Here is a 17,224-nt window from a genome sequence, read left to right as displayed (position 1 = left end):
AGTAATAAGTGGAGAAGAATGTCAGATAAAACTATAAATATGTTGTTCATTGTAATGCTCATGTATGTTTATATTTTTTTATTTTGTTCATACTTTGCACAACATACAAAGAGCTTGTAATAGGCTTAACACCCTAGTTTGGTTGGCTTTTATGGTTGTTTCAAGCTAATAAATATAAGTTATGTGCAGTCATCGCATAGAGGTAAAATTACACAGAAATAGGTCATCTAAGTAACCATTTTGAATGTTTTCTAGCTTTCTAAAGTGGTGCGGAGTGTCAATTAGTATAGCAACCATGAGCTATCTAGGTGACATATGACTGGATGGGCCTTTGGGATAGTATCTATTACTAGTTCGCTATCTTGTTCTGCAATAATATCATATGGGCACTTATGAAGACTTTTGGCCATAGCGAACTATCTTGAACCCTTTGTCATGTGAACGTTCAAAGCTTGTGAAGTTCATATTTATAATTTACATTAGCTATCAAGTGTTTGCTAAAATAACTGCTTATAGATCCTAAGTTAAATACTTATATAACCCATTTTTTCTTTCATAGGTCATTAAGGAACCGTAAGAGATTTCGGGGTGGCTAACTCTTTGCGGATAGATACACAATTGTACTTAGGCAAAACCAATTTTGTCATAGTGTAGGAGTGTAGTTTATAATATTTCACGTATATTTTATTGTCAATTATATATATATATATATATATATATATATATATATATATATATATATATATACACACTCAATAATAATCAAGATCAATAATGGTTAACTTGAATTTATTTTTGAAATTCAATGTTTTACTAATATAACTATAGCTTTATTTTATATTATAATTATGTTTCACCGATTGACTCCTGCGATCCTAAATTTCTAATTAATATTCAAAATTAGCAAAATTGAAGAGAATAAGAGAACATATATTTCTTAAACCTAACGTGTTCATTCACGTATTCAGATATATGGTGTAGGGCTTTAGTAGTCTTACTTGCTACCAAAACTAGGACGCGAATACAATAGTGTAATTCCTCATATTATTTTATAAATTCTGATTGATTAATATTAGTAATTTAAGCTTATCTATTTTTATATTTAATAAAATTATTTCATTATATTGGATTGTCACATATTTGGTGTGATAATATAAGTAATTTAGCTTAATTTTTTTGGTCATAGTCATTTTCAAACATAGATCTAGTTTAATCCATTAACCCTTATTATATTCCGATCGAATTTAATGTCGTCGATGATGATCATCCTAATATTTAACTCATTAAATTATTGAGGGTACACCACTAGTATAAAATGCTAAGATCAATTATAATATTTTTATAAATATCTTTATTATTGTGGATGTGCATGGTGAATGATGAATCAATATAGTTAGTATAATTCGATGTCTACCCCAAAGTTATAAGCTCATCCAAGGAACTCTCATGGAAATTTCTAGGTAGGTTTGAGGTGGCTCCCTACACGAAGATTAGTGTCGAGGAGAGTTTCCTGACCCAACCCCTCTGATGCTTAAGCTAGTTATTACTGGGGTGATATAGCTGTGGAGAGTTTAATAGAGATCTAGCCTCTAGGCAAGTGCCAGGGGTCAACTTTTATACCCAGGTGATAGAGGAGATCATCGATCATCTGTAACCATTGCAATGCCCTCCTTTTAGCATTTTGTAGACAGGGGTGATAGGCCCGAATGACCTCCTATGGGTTATCGTCCAAGAAGGTCGATCAAGGGGTAACAATCCTGAGCGGTCATTTGCGGACCATTATCTATGAAGGCCAATAGGATCGGCCCAAATGGCCCCCCGTGGACTATTGCCCACAAGGGTCGATAGGTCGTTACTGCCCCTACGTAGGGACATGACTCGGTTCTCATCTTCCACATCAGTGCCTCGATAGTGGCTAGCTAACGAGCACCATAATATCCTTTATTATTTGTCTTCTCCCTCAAAGGGCGCGCTTTGGAGCTCTCATAAAAGGGTTCAAGGCATATCGTTCAGCCCCCTTGACGTATGAGTGTTCAAGGTCTCTTGCACGGGTAGAGTTTTCCCAATTCAGGTATCTTGGGTGTATTGGGCTCACATTTTCATTGTGATGGGTTCTGCCTTAGTGCGGGTCAGATTTTTCGACTCACATGCCTCGGGTACATCTTGCCCAGAGCCTCCACTATAGCAAATTTGCTTTGGTGCATGTCAGATTTCTCGACTCACATACTTTAGGCATATTTTGCTTGAAGTTTCCGTCATGTGAATGTCTTGTTTGTGTGACGATTAGTTATAAACTGCATGTGTTATTGCATGTTATGTTGAATCACGTAAAATCAATTTTTTTTATAAAATTGTTACATTTGATACCGATTACAAATTTAAACTGCATCTATTCTGGCAGTTAAAAAGCTTCATTGGCCATTAGTTTGTCATCAAAATAGTTGACAGACAACTTAAAAAAAAAGGCAGCAAATGTTGCAGCCCTAACAGCGTTGGCAGAAGACTGCTTGCATCTATTCTTTAATTGTTGCAACACCCTCCCTTTGGCGTTTTATCCATGGGGGCGATAGGCCCGAACAACCTCTTGTAGGCTATTGTTCATGGAGGCCAACCGAGGGGCAACAGCCCTGAGCAACCATCCGAGGACCATTATCAATGAAGATTGACAGGATCGGCCCGAATAGCCTCCCGTGGACTATTGTCCACGGGGGCTGATAGATTGTTATTGCCCCTACATCACTACCAAGTGGGGGCATGACTTAACCCTCATCTTTGATGTCAGTGCTCGATGGTGACCAACTGATAGGCTATGATTAACGTCAAAATATCCTATATCATTTACCCATGACTAAACTTGAGCGTGTTACATGCATGGTTGGATTACAGGAAGTACTCATGCTAAACATTCCATTGTTGTGATCTTACCATCACACAGGATGAGACCTAAAGTGGCCTGTTCCTGTGCTCCTCTGTGGTCTCACAAGGCATCCGAGAAAGAGGACCTGAGTGAGTTGGGCTTTAGAATTGCTGAAAAGAGAGCTCTCTCATCTCAATCGAACTACTGCTACAAAGTCTGAGATAGGTCATTGTTCTTCACACAACTTTTTTGCAGTGTGATGAGGCTCTTGCTGTCCAACTCTTCCAGTGTGACATGCTGCCACTCTTCCTCTGTGTGCTTCCCACTCTCTTTTTGTCTCATTTTCCTTGTCTTTCATGTGAAATGATCCACCACCATGGCTGAGGGTGATGGGTGCACATGGTCTGGTGGCTCATCCAAAAAGGGACTTGTCAACTAAAAGAAGAGAGGTGGGATGGGAAGCAAGTAAAGGTAAGAGGCAAGGAAGAAGAATCCTAGATGCACTAGCATTAGTTGCTTTGGACTCATTCACATTGGCTGCCTTGCTCTACTTTTGTGACATGCAGTGGATCTATCACTGATAAGGTCATTCTATCCATCACAGATTCACGCACTGCACTCATTTATCCTGAATGGTAATACTGCCTTCTCAAAAACTATGTTACTAGCACAATGGCCAATGTTACTCAATGAGATCCTCCACATCAATCACACTATGTTCAATGGCTGGAATCATTCATACGACTCGCCAAATGGCCGCTTGTGGAGATGCTTGAATTCTTAGGCTTCAAGTGTCTGTCATGAGGTGGGAAGAGGCAAAGTTGCTAAAGGTGATATGATGGAACAAAACAGCTATTACGTACAGTAGTTGGCATTATCCATTCATCACTCTTATCATAGAAGAAAGAAGCTATGAGCAAGGCCAAGAGGACATGCAAGCTGGGGTATGGGGACAAGAAGGGATGTGGTGCTGGAATCTCTCATATACTTTTCAGAAATATATGATATCCAGCTTTCAAGTATGAACTCATTGTCTTCTTGCTTGGGACCTCCTTGGAAGCAGACAGCTAAAGAATATAATACTTGACAATGCCCTACTAAGTCACTTCAACTCCTTCAATTGTACACAACCACACACCCCTCTCTCTCTCTCTCTCTCTCTCTCTCTCTCTCTCTCTCTCTCTCTCTCTCTTCACTATTGGTCCACATGGTTAAACAGTACTATACTGATCTATACAAGTCATATCTAGAGATAAATATGTAGTGCCTACTAAAAGTAGAATGGCTTGCTTCTTCTTTAGGTGGAGAAAAATTGTACTTGGAGACTTCTATGGCATGCACTTCTCGAGTGAAGAATTGATCTCATCAAAAGCAGCAACGCGTATTGGCTTAGTGAGCCAATTAAGATCGAGATTGCTAAACTGGAATAGATCATGATCGACTTCAGAAAGGAGGAGGAGGAGGAGGAGGAGAAAGATCACATCAAGATGACCTCCTAAGTTGTCTTGTATTCCTTGGAGTGCATGTTGGTAATAGTAACAGGATCATGCCGTCGTTGAAAGAGCGAAGCATTTCGTTTGTCATGTAACTGCTGTATCATTCCCTGCAATATTCCTTTAAGAGATCTCGAGAACAAAAGGGATCGAGCTCGGTATGGCGACCCCCTCGAGCATGCATGCATGTGTCATGGCTAGCGTCAGATCAAGCGAGGAGTGCATGGTAACAGGAGAGGGTGGCACGACCGACAGCTCTGAGAGGCGCAACGGACAATAAGGGAAGCCACGGCCATGCGGCCAAGCTCAGTAAGGCCTGGAGATAGCAGACAAGGACATGGTCCAGATGAACCCTAACCCTAAAACCCTAGGCCGAGTCCACTAGCTCGACATGCCTACGATGTATGGAAGGATGCCTGCACCTCGTTTACCTGTTGGAGTGAGCCCAGCGCGGGTCCCGTTGTTGCCGCCCACTCGGAAAAGGTCCAACGGGCTCCACGTGTCCGACAGCCCTGCTGCGTCGTGAAGTGGACTGATGTGACATGATCGAACTAGTCCACTGTTGCCTCTGTAGATCCTTCTATTACGTCACCTTTACCACACTAGAACACTCTTTTCCGATATAACTTCTCTTCTCGATCTATAACTGTCAATCAATCCTATATTTAACTTCATTTTGACTCCTAAAAAGAAGAAGATATTCCTGTAGATATACTGTATCCAACAAGCCACCACAGAATGGACAAGCATCTGTCTCATAATTGGTGATCCACATCACAATCTGACACAGTAACAGTAGATCATCACCGTTCCCAAACAAAGATATCCGGATGAGGGTTTCACACCCCTTGGATTACACAAACCGAAATCATGCTTCTCTCTCTCTCTCACGCAGCTTTTCTCCTTCCACACAAGACTGAAAACATCATGATGTGCAGTAGAATAGATGAAGCTTTAACCATGGCCGAGTCAAAGAAGAGGGAAAGCAAAGACAAAAGGAAGAAGAGGTGAAGGAAAAAGATGAGGATGCCATGGGAGGGCAAGAAAAGAGAGATCCTGGAACATGCTTAGCTCAAGCAGAGATGATTAGGTTCAGGATCACCAATGCTTGGGATTGATGATTGCCAAAGGACAGATGCATGTGTTGAGATCCTCCTCCATCATCTCTCATTCCTTCAGCTAACAGAAAAGCCATGAAGGATATGATACCTGCACGCAGAAAGACTCACTTTCGATGGGTTCCCAAATGGAAGTGAGCTGATCCCAACATTCTTTTGTTAAAGAAGACAAAGGTTCCTTTTGTTACAGGGTTAGCATGATGCCAAGACTTTTAATTGCTATAAATATACAGTGAGAACATATCGATTTATGTATCTGTGAAGCTGCCATCAGCTTGAAAAGCACATATTTCGTCAAGGCCTTAAACAGTTGCTTGTGTTACATATGATGCCATTCTTATCATTATCTTAAACATTGGTTTGCAGCAGAGGCATATGAGTCGATCAATTTGTTGAGGCAAGAACTTGTAAAGGCCAGTGTGGCATTTTAATTAGACTTAGATATGAGTTGTAAAGCTTGGAGTTCATCAAGTACACCGCCAACTTCCTCCAATGAGCTTCCCATGAACAGGTACAACAGGTGGTGCAAAACTATCATTATGTGCAAAAGCATGGCATGTTTAATTGCAAGAGAGAGAGAGAGAGAGAGAGAGAGAGAGAGAGAGAAAATGAAAAGCTGCCTACTCTGAGCTTAGTCTAATCCAGCAGTGGAGAATGGCATGAAGTGGAAGAATGATGCCATGGTCTCCTGTGGGTCCTCACCCTTCTTCTTTCTCTCACCCAGGAGTATGAATCCCATGTCATCATCAGCAACAGATGGAAGACTTGAGGCCATAAAATCATTTGTAACATAGTAAATGCAGATGAAATCATTCTAGTAAAATCTTTAAAATATCAAACAATTGCATGTATACATGTGCCTGTAGATTTATTATTATTATTTTTGTTTTAATCAAATGGAATTTCATCCAAAGAACAAAATCTTACTACACATGCTAAACAATTGGCAATAAAATACTGCTGCAGATTGTTACAAAAACATCTTAAATTGTGGCTGACAGATACCATAAATGATTTTTATATTAAATGAAAACAGTTTGTTTGATAGGAAAAGTAATAATTATAGTTAGAAAGATTAAACTTGGAATTTAATTTCTAATATTTCTAGCTGAAACCATCAAATTGTAGTTTGATCAGAGGCTAAAGCTCAATAGCAGGTATTATTAGAGAGAGAAACACAGGTCTCACGTGTATTTGGAGACTGGCCTGCATTGATGCATGCAAACTTGGACCAATGGACGTCATGATGGAATTATGAGCCCTTTTGTTTCTTTGTGGGGATGTCTTCTTCTTTGTCCCGATCGCCTCGTTGTGGTGGGCGGCTCAACTCATCTCTCTCTCTCTCTCTCTCTCTCTCTCTCTCTCTCGCTGAAGCAGCTTTATTTATAGCAGCATTAGCAGAATCCTCTCACCATTACGAGTCCAACTCCGACCTTTCTATGTCATTTCTTTGAGTGTGTAGCACACTGCACAACGTAGAATCCTGAGAGAGAAACCTTCGTCTGCCTCGAGCTGCATTCTCTCCATTTCTAACAATCTATGTCGGTGTTATCTCAGTCAAGGATAACCACATACGGTACAATGTTAAGCTCTCCACCACCACCAGCTCCACCACCTCCCGGTGGCAGCAATGGAAGTAGCAGCAAGAAGAAGCGAAGGCCGGCGGGCACTCCAGGTTACATCTTGAAGTCATCTTTATCATGCTTTGTTTCCACATGGTATCTATACTTTTGTTCGGGGATGATTCCTGATTCCGGTGGTGGCCATTGTTAGATCCGGACGCGGAGGTGGTGGCGTTGTCGCCGAGGACGCTGCTGGAGTCGGACCGGTACGTGTGCGAGATCTGCCAGCAGGGGTTCCAGCGGGACCAGAACCTGCAGATGCACCGGCGGCGGCACAAGGTGCCGTGGAAACTGCTGAAGCGGGACGCGGCGGCGTCGGAGGTGCGGAAGCGGGTGTTCGTGTGCCCGGAGACGACGTGTCTGCACCACGACCCGCGCCACGCCCTGGGCGACCTGGTCGGGATCAAGAAGCACTTCCGGCGCAAGCACAGCAGCCACCGACAGTGGGCGTGCGCCAAGTGCTCCAAGGCCTACGCGGTACAGTCCGACTACAAGGCCCACCTCAAGACCTGCGGCACCCGCGGCCACTCCTGCGACTGTGGCCGTGTCTTCTCCAGGTGCCCACAGTACTATTCGTGTTCATGTAGTACTTGTCTTCTTGATTAGGGTTCTACTCCTTCCCTCCTCTTCTCTGGTTTCGGCGCCATTAATTGCATTTAGTTTGCATGAACCCAAATCTAGACATTTGTACTACATGCTTCGTTTGTTGCAGTGCACAGCTCGATCGATCTTAGCAGCAGCATTTATATTGTGTTCTCTACTGTGATCACCACAGGGTGGAGAGCTTCATCGAGCATCAAGACACATGCACGGCCGGCCAAGCTAGGGCGGAGCTCCAGATGAACCAGGCGCCGGCATGCGTGTCTAGGATGGCTTCGAACACGACCCCATCGAGCTGGTCCGGCCTGGGAATGCCGAGTCCCGCGGCCGCCGTCTTTCTCGCCCGGCTGGGTCATCCTCCATCGTCGCAGCCCGTCCGACGCTGCACTGAGAACATTGAGCTCCAGCTCCTACCTACATCCAACAACCAGCATACGACCCGCCCTTCCTCTGCGTTATCTTCTCCTGCATCCGAGGAGGCCGAAGTCGCCAAATTGCAGCTCTCGCTCGGTCCCGCTGACGACCATGCGCCGGCCAAAGACGCACAGGCGGCTACCGCACGGCTCAAAGACGAGGCGATGGAACATCTAAAGCTCGCCATGGCCGAGAAGGCACTTGCCGACGAGGCGAGGCAGCAGGCTCGGCGACAGCTCGAACTAGCCGAGCACGAGATCGAGAGCGCTAAACGGATCAGGCAGCAAGCGCAGCTGGAGCTGAACCGAGCTCACGCCATCAGGGAGCACGCCGTGAAGCAGATCAACGCCGCGATGCTGCAAATCACTTGTCATGCCTGCAAGCAGCAGTTCCAGCAGGCAAAGCCCGCAATGGCCTCCGAGGCGAACTCTTTCGCCATCAGCTACATGTCGTCGGCGGTGACCGAGGGCGACGAGGAGAACGACGAACACAACCATCAACACAAGATCCCGAAATTATAGCTTCAATTCCCTCCATTATCTAACATCGAACGATGAATGCAATTACATTCGGTGTTCAATGTGCACGTCAAGAGCCGGAATGATCCACGCAAGTTTGCTTGTCCATTTCTAGCTGCATAATGATGTATCTGTTATGATGTTTTCTCTATGTTCCAAGCATCAGACTAAATAGTTGATGGAAGACTTGTCTGCAGCCTTTTCTCGTGTCTTTTTGTGATCTCCATCTGACTCGAAAGTGCACCTGCTTAGTCTGGTTTTAGTGGGATGCCTGGAAGCTGCAGCTGCTTAGGATGAACAGTAGAGAGCATGTCGGGCTACAGTGCACAAAAAGAACGGAACGCGAGGGATGATGATGAATGCGTCTGCGCTGGTGTGAAGGGAAAGCAAACACGAACCTCAATCAAGTACACAGCCTCAGCCTCGGATACAAACACAAAGGCAGAAGCAGGGACATCATTCATGGAGGAGAAAGCATGCAACAAATGGCATGGAATTCAGTGCGTGCAGATCTCTGTGAAAAGGGAGGGGAGGGAGAGGAACCAATGCGTCTTTTTCCGTCAGGTTTGAACCGACCTCAGATGAAAGGAACTCATTGTGCTGATAGAGCAGGAACCGGCAAAGACTAGAGGAAAGTTCACCTTCTCTTTCCTTGGAACTCATTATGCTGATCACTGACAAGAACGAGCAAAGGGTCTTACCTCATTCAAATCTGTAATGAACTAGTTGCGCTGAATCTGCTGAAGAACATGAAAGCGGAGAGATGAGGAAGAAGATCCAGCTCTCAAAAACAAAATTCATTTGTGCGCATCCGGGGAATCGAACCCCGGTCAGAACCGTGGGAGGGTACTATGATACCACTACACCAGATGCGCTTGGTGATCTTTGTTTTGGTTCAAAACATGTTGAGATTGTCATAAATTTTCTTGATGGTTACTGTAGATTTTGGCAACCATGAGCTCCCCAAGAGATTCCAGTAGGGTATCAACCTTAGTGGATATGGAGGGGTGTTGTCTCACAAAGGAGGAGCATGATGAGTCATGAGAACTGTAGGAACAATCACAAGACATGAGTTTGGTGGCATAAAAATATGATACGGGCTTTGGTCAGTTCTTCTGTCACATTTTTTTTGAAGATTCCATTGTAGCTCCGTCAATCTTCCTGATCATGGATGACAACTCATGTTTCTATAAGCGAAATATGGTTGTACTACTACAATCTTCTCTATATATGTGTATATATATATATAGTATGCATCGAGATGCGTGTTGAGATCTGATTGACGTTTCAAGAGTCGTGTCCCCGATAGGGTGGGCCGAAACGAAGAGACGTAGGCCATCGTGCTTCGAGATGCGTGTCGAGATCTGATTAGCTCTTCAAGATCCGTGCCTCAGCCTGTACACCTAATGTGTGCAAGGGGAAGCTCACGACATGGATATACTTAACCTTGATTTGTACACATTTGTATAGTTACGACTTTGTCATGCATTCTTCAAATGATGATTGTAATTTTTGTTGTACATATTTTATATAACTCCAATAATAAACATTTCTATTTTCTTAAAAGGTTAAGAATTACTCTCAGATATTATAATAACGATACAAATGAACGGTGGCAGTATATATTCTTCTTTTTCCACTCTTCTAATGTCGTAAAACTGGATAAAATTTGTCAAAATAATTGAATTTACAGAGTGCAATTGATTCAGGACATTCTGACTGATTTCTAACTACAAGGCAAAAAGAAATTGACCAAAATCAAATCAAACTTGGACAATTTCTGTAGGGATCACAGCCAAGACTCCAAGATCTCAACACACAGCTTTGGAAGAACAAGAATAAGAAGAAGAAGAAAGGATACATCACAGTTGAACTGATCCATCTTAACTAGAAATATTTGCCACTAAAACAATGCAATGTTGAATATGTGAAAAATCGTCTATGGTTCAACTTAAATTTAAGTCCCCATCCAGATCTGATGTTAGGATATGTTATCCAGAACTTCTTTGCCGAAAACTACATGGCAGTGGCAAGGAACAAACTGCTGATCAAAGATTTACTGCCTCCTTCCTCTTCCTTTCTTGGATGCAACCTGCTCGACCTGTTCCTTGCCTGATGCTTCTGATATGTCAGCTGTAAATAAAGAGAAAAAACCAAGTTATGAACATCAGAAGTCAACAGGATTTAGAGAAAAAAAAAGATAAGGTAGCAGGAAAAATTGATTCCATGTTTACTAGAAAAGTGACCAAGGCACAATACCATCAGGGCCACGAACCATCAGTGTGAAAAAGATGTTGGTGAGTTTCTCCATTTTTTTCGCATCCTGAGCCTGGTCTGTCTTGAACTTTAGGCACTGTAAAACATCATCATTCATGTTAATGAGTGGTGTGCCAATGTAACTACAACTCAGAATATCAGAATTTGATAAAGAGTCCCCATATAGACAATGCTCCACAAGGATACACAAAATATTTTTCCTCTGAAATACTCAGGTTTGTCATAGAACAAAGCATGCAGGGTTAACCAACAATATGTAGACAGAGTTGCATTTGAGCTCATCATGAAGAGATCCTAGTAATGTCATTATTCATTAGACATCTAAAATTATGAGTCTTCACGTTTCTCATAGATGTCGGAACTAATTTTGACTTTTCCATTAGGCTCAATAATCATATTCAAACATGAGCTTTCTTCAATTTATATGTTCAAAAGGTCAGAGATAATACCCACGTTCAACCTTCATCAGAGAAATGTTCTGTTAATATCTAGGTTTGGAAAAAGATCCTTGGACAGAACCATAACCCTCTTCTTTTTCTCACTTATTCAAAAAAGGCTGAAAGATGAGCTAATATCATCTTAATTGGACTTCATAATAATCTGATGTTGCAATGTAATTTAAAACTATTGAAAAGGAACCAAAAAAACAAGAACATTCTTGTATTCTTGTGTGCTTCATAGACATGAAATAATAGCAATATAATAACTGTTACTAGATTGATGGAACATGGCAAACACCTTAGGTTGCAGGGAGACCATCTCCTCCAAGACTAGATTTTTTTTCTCACACAGGTTTGATTAGCTCATATAGCCCTTAGATTCAGTCTACCTCTTTCATAGGTCTAATTAGTTTCAATTGGAGTTAAGTGAGTAATTACTATGTTTAATTTGAAACAAGTTTCAGAACAAACTCATCTAGTAACACCTTGGCCTAACCAGATAGAGAACCATCTATTTGGTTGGATCCTATGAGTTTATAAAAAGAGGAGGCTATGAGAGACTTCAAATTGGAACCGATTCCATGTTTCTTTATATATTTAATGATTATCCCAATTGATATTAATTATACCATGGCTTAGACCTAATCCATTTACAAAAAAAGGTCAAATAAGGTCAAAGAACTTAAATGATATGAGAGGACTTTATCACCCTAAATGGGACCAATTCTAAACCATAAACAGGTAAGCAGCTTGTCCATTTTGGGATTCTAGTCTTGAGAAGACTTTCAGAGTCCAAAGGCCTCTCTCTATTTTGGTTATTGGCATTGCGAAGGACAGTTCTAATGCAGGAAGTCATATTTCTTTGGTTTACACTGCAAAGGAAGATCTCCATATCTTACACACCCAGATGTATTTGAACCCTGTATCAATTTAATTATACCTGAATCTACATTAATCAGCTCCATTTAGAAAAGGCTGACATAGATTTTGGGCTAAATTGTTCGAGTGATCTATGAGTTATGAGGGCCTTCCCATTGCTTGATTCTTAAGCTAAAGGCAGTCTTGGTGGTATTTGGTACTTCGAATTAATTAGGTGCCATGTTAATTGCTTTTCAGTCCCTAAACGATGCAAACTCACTCATATATTTGTTTCTCTTGCAACAAGTTCATATTTGTAAAGTATCATTCTTGTCATAACAAACTACCAAGAAAGAAAAAAAAGTGATAATGATGCAAAGATTGCCATTTTAAAGATTTCTAATGTAGTTCTTAATTTTATTTTATTTTTCATGAAAACACTGCCCTTCGTTCATGAACTAAAACCACCCAAGATCACTGGGCTAGTATATTGGTTAATAGCATCAAAAAATTGTGATGTGGAGGATTGTATTTGATAGAGATGAAGACAGAAATAACAGACAAACTTTGCGCCTTTATATCATGAAATTTTGATGAGATTTTAGGCAAACATGCAAGTAGCATACATTTCATAAAATGATTTTAAGACATCTCTTTAATCCACTGAATGACTCAGTAAAAATAGACCAATCACAATTTAGAGAATTTTTTTTCCTTGGGATAGAAGTGCTACAGAACTTCGAAACCCAACATAGCATAACAAGCACATCTATCATTCTCTTTTTCCTGTTTAAACTTCAGTACAAGAATGACAATTAGCAGTTGAGTGTCATTCTAAATACAGTTTCATCATGGATCTATTGGATTGAATGATCAGTTGGCCTTGAAAATTTCTATTTTCTATCTGAGTAACAATTTTTGCATAACAATCCTAAAGTTCTTGAAATACCATTAGAAACTTAAAATAGCATGGTACCGATTATGATTGATCTATATTTCTGGTCCTATATGCAAATGGGGCATGTGTAGTCATAGTCAGGAACAATTAATAGTTGTTAAACTCATTATAGACTTGACACAGCACCAAAGAAATGATCATAGACATCCCAAAAGAAAATATACAGAATTAAGCTAAACAAAAGAAACCCAATCAAAATTCCCCTATATTTATTTCGGCTGCATAGTTTATTGATCTACAAGATTGATTATGTTATAGTGCTTAATTACAACTTGAAGCACACACAACTCTCTAATGAAATCAAATGCTGAAACCTTATGCCAAGTTTTCTCTTGACCATAATCTGGATTGATTACCATGCTCAACAATTAAGATTAAAATATGTGTTTTGAAATTGTTATCTTCATCCTTGGAAAATTGAAGTTTCAAACCATCAACTCCTTGACTGTGAAATCTAAGCATACAATCCAAGAGGCATCTCCAAGCGAAACACGGGTATTTATATTTACGGGCAAAATAACATGCATTAATGCGCTTCAAGAAAGAAGAGATGTTGCAAAACAAGCAGAAAAGCAATTCACAGGCTTTTATTGGCATCTAAAGTAGACGATAATTCGAAGCATACCTCTCGATTGTCGGTGACCTTGAGGACCAGCTTTCCATCGCAGTGCCTGTACTTCATCACATACCGCGACTTCCCAATCGACATCGTCATCACAAGAAACCCCACACGAATCAGTACAAAAGAATAGATGGATTGTTAGGAGCAGGGATCGCAGCAGTCGGGGTCAGGGTCGGGAGGAGCTCACCGAATGGGGATCCGCGCGGAATAGCTGCACCGATCTCTCCGCGAACTCGTCCCAGGACGCGATGTAAACCATCGTGCGGAAGCAATTGAGGCGATCGTGGACGAAAGCAAGAAGAAAGAGAGGCGAGCAACGCTCCGGTCGATCCCTATTAGGGTTCCTCTTCTCTCTAATTTTCAGGGTATTATAGTCAGTCACTAATAATAATAATAATAATAATAATAATAATAATAATAATACGGACTCACCCGAAAATGGATCAAATATTTTTTCTTTTCGACTCGTCTGAATAAATTGTAATAATATAAATAATATTATTGATATAATATATATGATATAAATAAAATTATTAATGATATGATGATATTAGAAATACATATTTAATTATAACAAAATAAAATAAATAATTCGTGTAAATTAAGCAGATTTAAGGTGGAAATAAGTAATATTGTTCTTGTTTTAGTTCAATCAGATTATATATATATATATATATATATATATATATATATATATATATATATATATATATATATATATATATAACTATGACTATATTCTATCAATTTCACGGTCAAAATTGGTCAAAGTCGATTAAATTAAAATATTTCCCACATTTGACCCAAAATAAACCAAATCGGATTAAGAAAATTCATTAATTGTGTCAATTGACACCAACCAAATCAAAATTCGACATCAAATGGGAGGATTCCCACCTAAAAATCGATCAATAATTAAAAAATATACTCCTCTTAAGATATTATTTACATTTATTAACTCAAAATAAATAAAAAAATTGAAGTATTGTGTATCACATCCATTGACTTAGAATTACAAAAAATAAAATAAAATAGCTTTTGTCAGTGAGTAGTTTGTGGAATTTTGCTTTTGCTCTAATTATGGTGCATCAGTTGATTCAGTCTAAAAAGTTGTAATAATTTCTATTTAGATCGGCCTTATAATAATACCTCCCTATTGACTGTCATCTTGTTCTTCTCTGGTCCTTCTTCTTCAGCATTTCAATCACTTCCTTTTTGTTGGGTCTTTATATTATGTTGAACAGAACATATGAACTGAACCTTCTGTGGGGGAAACAATGAGTCTTACTTGGTCGATTGAATTCCAAGTGAAGGAGAAGGCTTGTTGTTCTCACCAGTGGAGTAGAGTGCAGGCTACTGCTGGTAGTAGTAGTAGTAGCATAATTCATTGCACCAATTAACCAAACTCCAAACATTTTAGCTGCTATCTTTTTTTCCAAGTCAAACATTGTTCTTCTGAGGCAGAACAATGTTTCATTTCGTCTCCCTCACACTCTTCTCATTCTATCTTCTTCTTGCTCTATCTCTCTCTCTATCCGTGGCAGAAGAAGATGCAGGCTTCTTGGATGATGCTGTAGCATTATGACCTCACTCTTGCCACCCTCCATGAGCCTAATCCCCAGTGTTCTTTGTGTGAAGTCAGTCCTCCCCCATGCACTTCTTAACCCAATGTTGGAACTGATGCATCATGTGAACTCTCTACGCGCTAAAACCTTGAAATCTCTGGGCTGGAGTTTCCACCCTTGCATACCAAGCATGAGAAGATGAGCCGCCACTGTCCCAGAACGGACTTCCCACGTGAGATCAAGCCCGCCCACCATTCCTTGTTAATACGTGTGCATGACAGTTGGACTACGAAGCAAGATAAAGCTTGGAGTGAGAGCTATAAAGGGGAAGGTGAGGCTTGTGTGGAGAAGCGTTTCGTGGTGGGGAAGGATAGGAAGGGGGTGAGACAGGCAATGGGGAGGCAGCCATGCTGTGATAAGGTGGGGTTGAAGAAGGGGCCATGGACAGCAGAGGAGGACAAGAAGCTGATCACCTTCATCCTCACCAATGGCCAGTGCTGCTGGAGAGCTGTGCCTAAGCTTGCAGGTGACTCTCAACTTTTTGATCCCTCATTTTATTGCCTACGTTTCTTCCTTCTCTGGTTGATATCATTGGATCTGATGTTGATGCAGGACTTCTGAGGTGTGGAAAGAGTTGCAGGCTACGATGGACAAACTACCTGAGGCCTGACCTGAAGAGAGGATTGCTGTCAGATGATGAGGAGCAGATGGTCATTGAGCTCCATTCTCAGCTTGGAAACAGGTCTCTCTCTCTCTCTCTCTCCCTCTCTCTGTTATTTGATGGTTGGACTCCACTGCAACTGAAGCAAGGGTTTTGTGTGCTACCTCAGATGGTCCAAGATCGCATCTCATCTCCCTGGTAGAACTGACAACGAGATCAAGAACCACTGGAACACCCACATCAAGAAGAAGCTGAGGAAGATGGGAATCGATCCCGTGACACACAAGCCCCTACGTGAGGAGCCCTGCTTACACTCCTCTCCCCAGGTACCTGCGGAACAAGTGGAAGGGAAGAACACAACAAGCACCTCTGCCACATGCTCCCTTTCACCATCGTCATCATGCTTTTCTGAGAAAGCTGAGGAGATCCAGCTTCCACGCATGGAGTGGCCAGAATCTGCATACCTATATGGGTTGGACGAGTTGGGTGGATGGGATTTCACCTCTGATCACCTTCTCCTTGATTCTTTCAGCCAGTGTCAAAGAGCAGCCTTAGATCAGGAATCCTGGAAATTTGGGCTCTTCTAATCTCAGACATCTTGCTTCTGTAATTTTTGCTTGCAGATAAAATAAAGAGGAAGCAGAATGAATAAGAAAGCAAAATTCATATCTTGATTCTGTAATCTGTGCTTTAAGGTTGGGGTCAATTTTTCCTGATCGATTAGAATAAAATCATCACATCAACATGAAATCTCAACAGGGAATAGTATTCTATAATAGATCTTTCTATAAACATTCAATGAGATCGTGCTGTAGAGTTTGAGAGATCGGATTACATAGGGTCATCAAAACCTTTTGGTCCTACAAACAATGTCGACAAAAGAAGCGTCACACTTGAATCACCAATGACGACATAACATCATACGAGAGTGAGCACGCGGCAGCCAAAAGCCGCAGCACCCGCTACAGAGGAGGCCACTTTCCAAGTGAGCAATTGTATGTGCATCAGCGACAATCCGCGACTGCTTTCTTGCACTGAATGAATGCCTTCAGACCATGCAATGATTGCATGCCCACCGACTCGCTTCAGTGACACAAAGACGACGAGAAACTATCGAGAAAAAGGAACAATGCATGCAAGGTACAGTAGAAGTGGTGATGACAAAGGTTGAAGCTGATGCATGATGAGGTAAGGCATGTTAAGATAATCTTAATATAAATT

At 41.1% G+C, this 17,224-nt stretch overlaps 3 protein-coding genes and 1 non-coding gene across 4 annotated transcripts; 2 read left to right on the top strand and 2 right to left on the bottom strand.

Moving 5' to 3' along the window:
* Nucleotides 1–6,807: 6,807 nt before the first annotated feature.
* Nucleotides 6,808–8,810, top strand: LOC103985452 (protein indeterminate-domain 16-like). Its single transcript, XM_009403149.3, has 3 exons — nt 6,808–7,143; nt 7,242–7,647; nt 7,866–8,810. The coding sequence occupies exons 1-3, from the start codon at nt 7,008–7,010 to the stop codon at nt 8,623–8,625; spliced, it is 1,302 nt and encodes a 433-aa protein (XP_009401424.2). The 5' UTR covers nt 6,808–7,007; the 3' UTR covers nt 8,626–8,810.
* Nucleotides 8,811–9,426: 616 nt separating this feature from the next.
* TRNAG-CCC (transfer RNA glycine (anticodon CCC)) lies at nt 9,427–9,497 on the bottom strand. The gene has a single exon. It is a non-coding gene; the product is annotated as a tRNA-Gly (tRNA).
* Nucleotides 9,498–10,484: 987 nt separating this feature from the next.
* On the bottom strand, nt 10,485–14,126 carry LOC103985453 (signal recognition particle 9 kDa protein). Its single transcript, XM_009403150.3, has 4 exons — nt 13,965–14,126; nt 13,781–13,849; nt 10,882–10,975; nt 10,485–10,755 (listed from the first exon to the last, which is right to left on the bottom strand). The coding sequence occupies exons 1-4, from the start codon at nt 14,034–14,036 to the stop codon at nt 10,679–10,681; spliced, it is 312 nt and encodes a 103-aa protein (XP_009401425.1). The 5' UTR covers nt 14,037–14,126; the 3' UTR covers nt 10,485–10,678.
* Nucleotides 14,127–15,707: 1,581 nt separating this feature from the next.
* Nucleotides 15,708–16,685, top strand: LOC135637714 (transcription factor MYB20-like). The gene is made up of 3 exons (XM_065150454.1): nt 15,708–15,868; nt 15,955–16,084; nt 16,173–16,685. The coding sequence occupies exons 1-3, from the start codon at nt 15,736–15,738 to the stop codon at nt 16,588–16,590; spliced, it is 681 nt and encodes a 226-aa protein (XP_065006526.1). The 5' UTR covers nt 15,708–15,735; the 3' UTR covers nt 16,591–16,685.
* The last annotated feature ends 539 nt before the right edge of the window (nt 16,686–17,224 follow it).

The sequence above is a fragment of the Musa acuminata genome, chromosome BXJ3-5, assembly GCF_036884655.1.
Source record: "Musa acuminata AAA Group cultivar baxijiao chromosome BXJ3-5, Cavendish_Baxijiao_AAA, whole genome shotgun sequence".
NCBI classification, from domain to species: Eukaryota; Viridiplantae; Streptophyta; class Magnoliopsida; order Zingiberales; family Musaceae; genus Musa; species Musa acuminata.
This window is presented reverse-complemented; position numbering and strand designations above follow the sequence as displayed.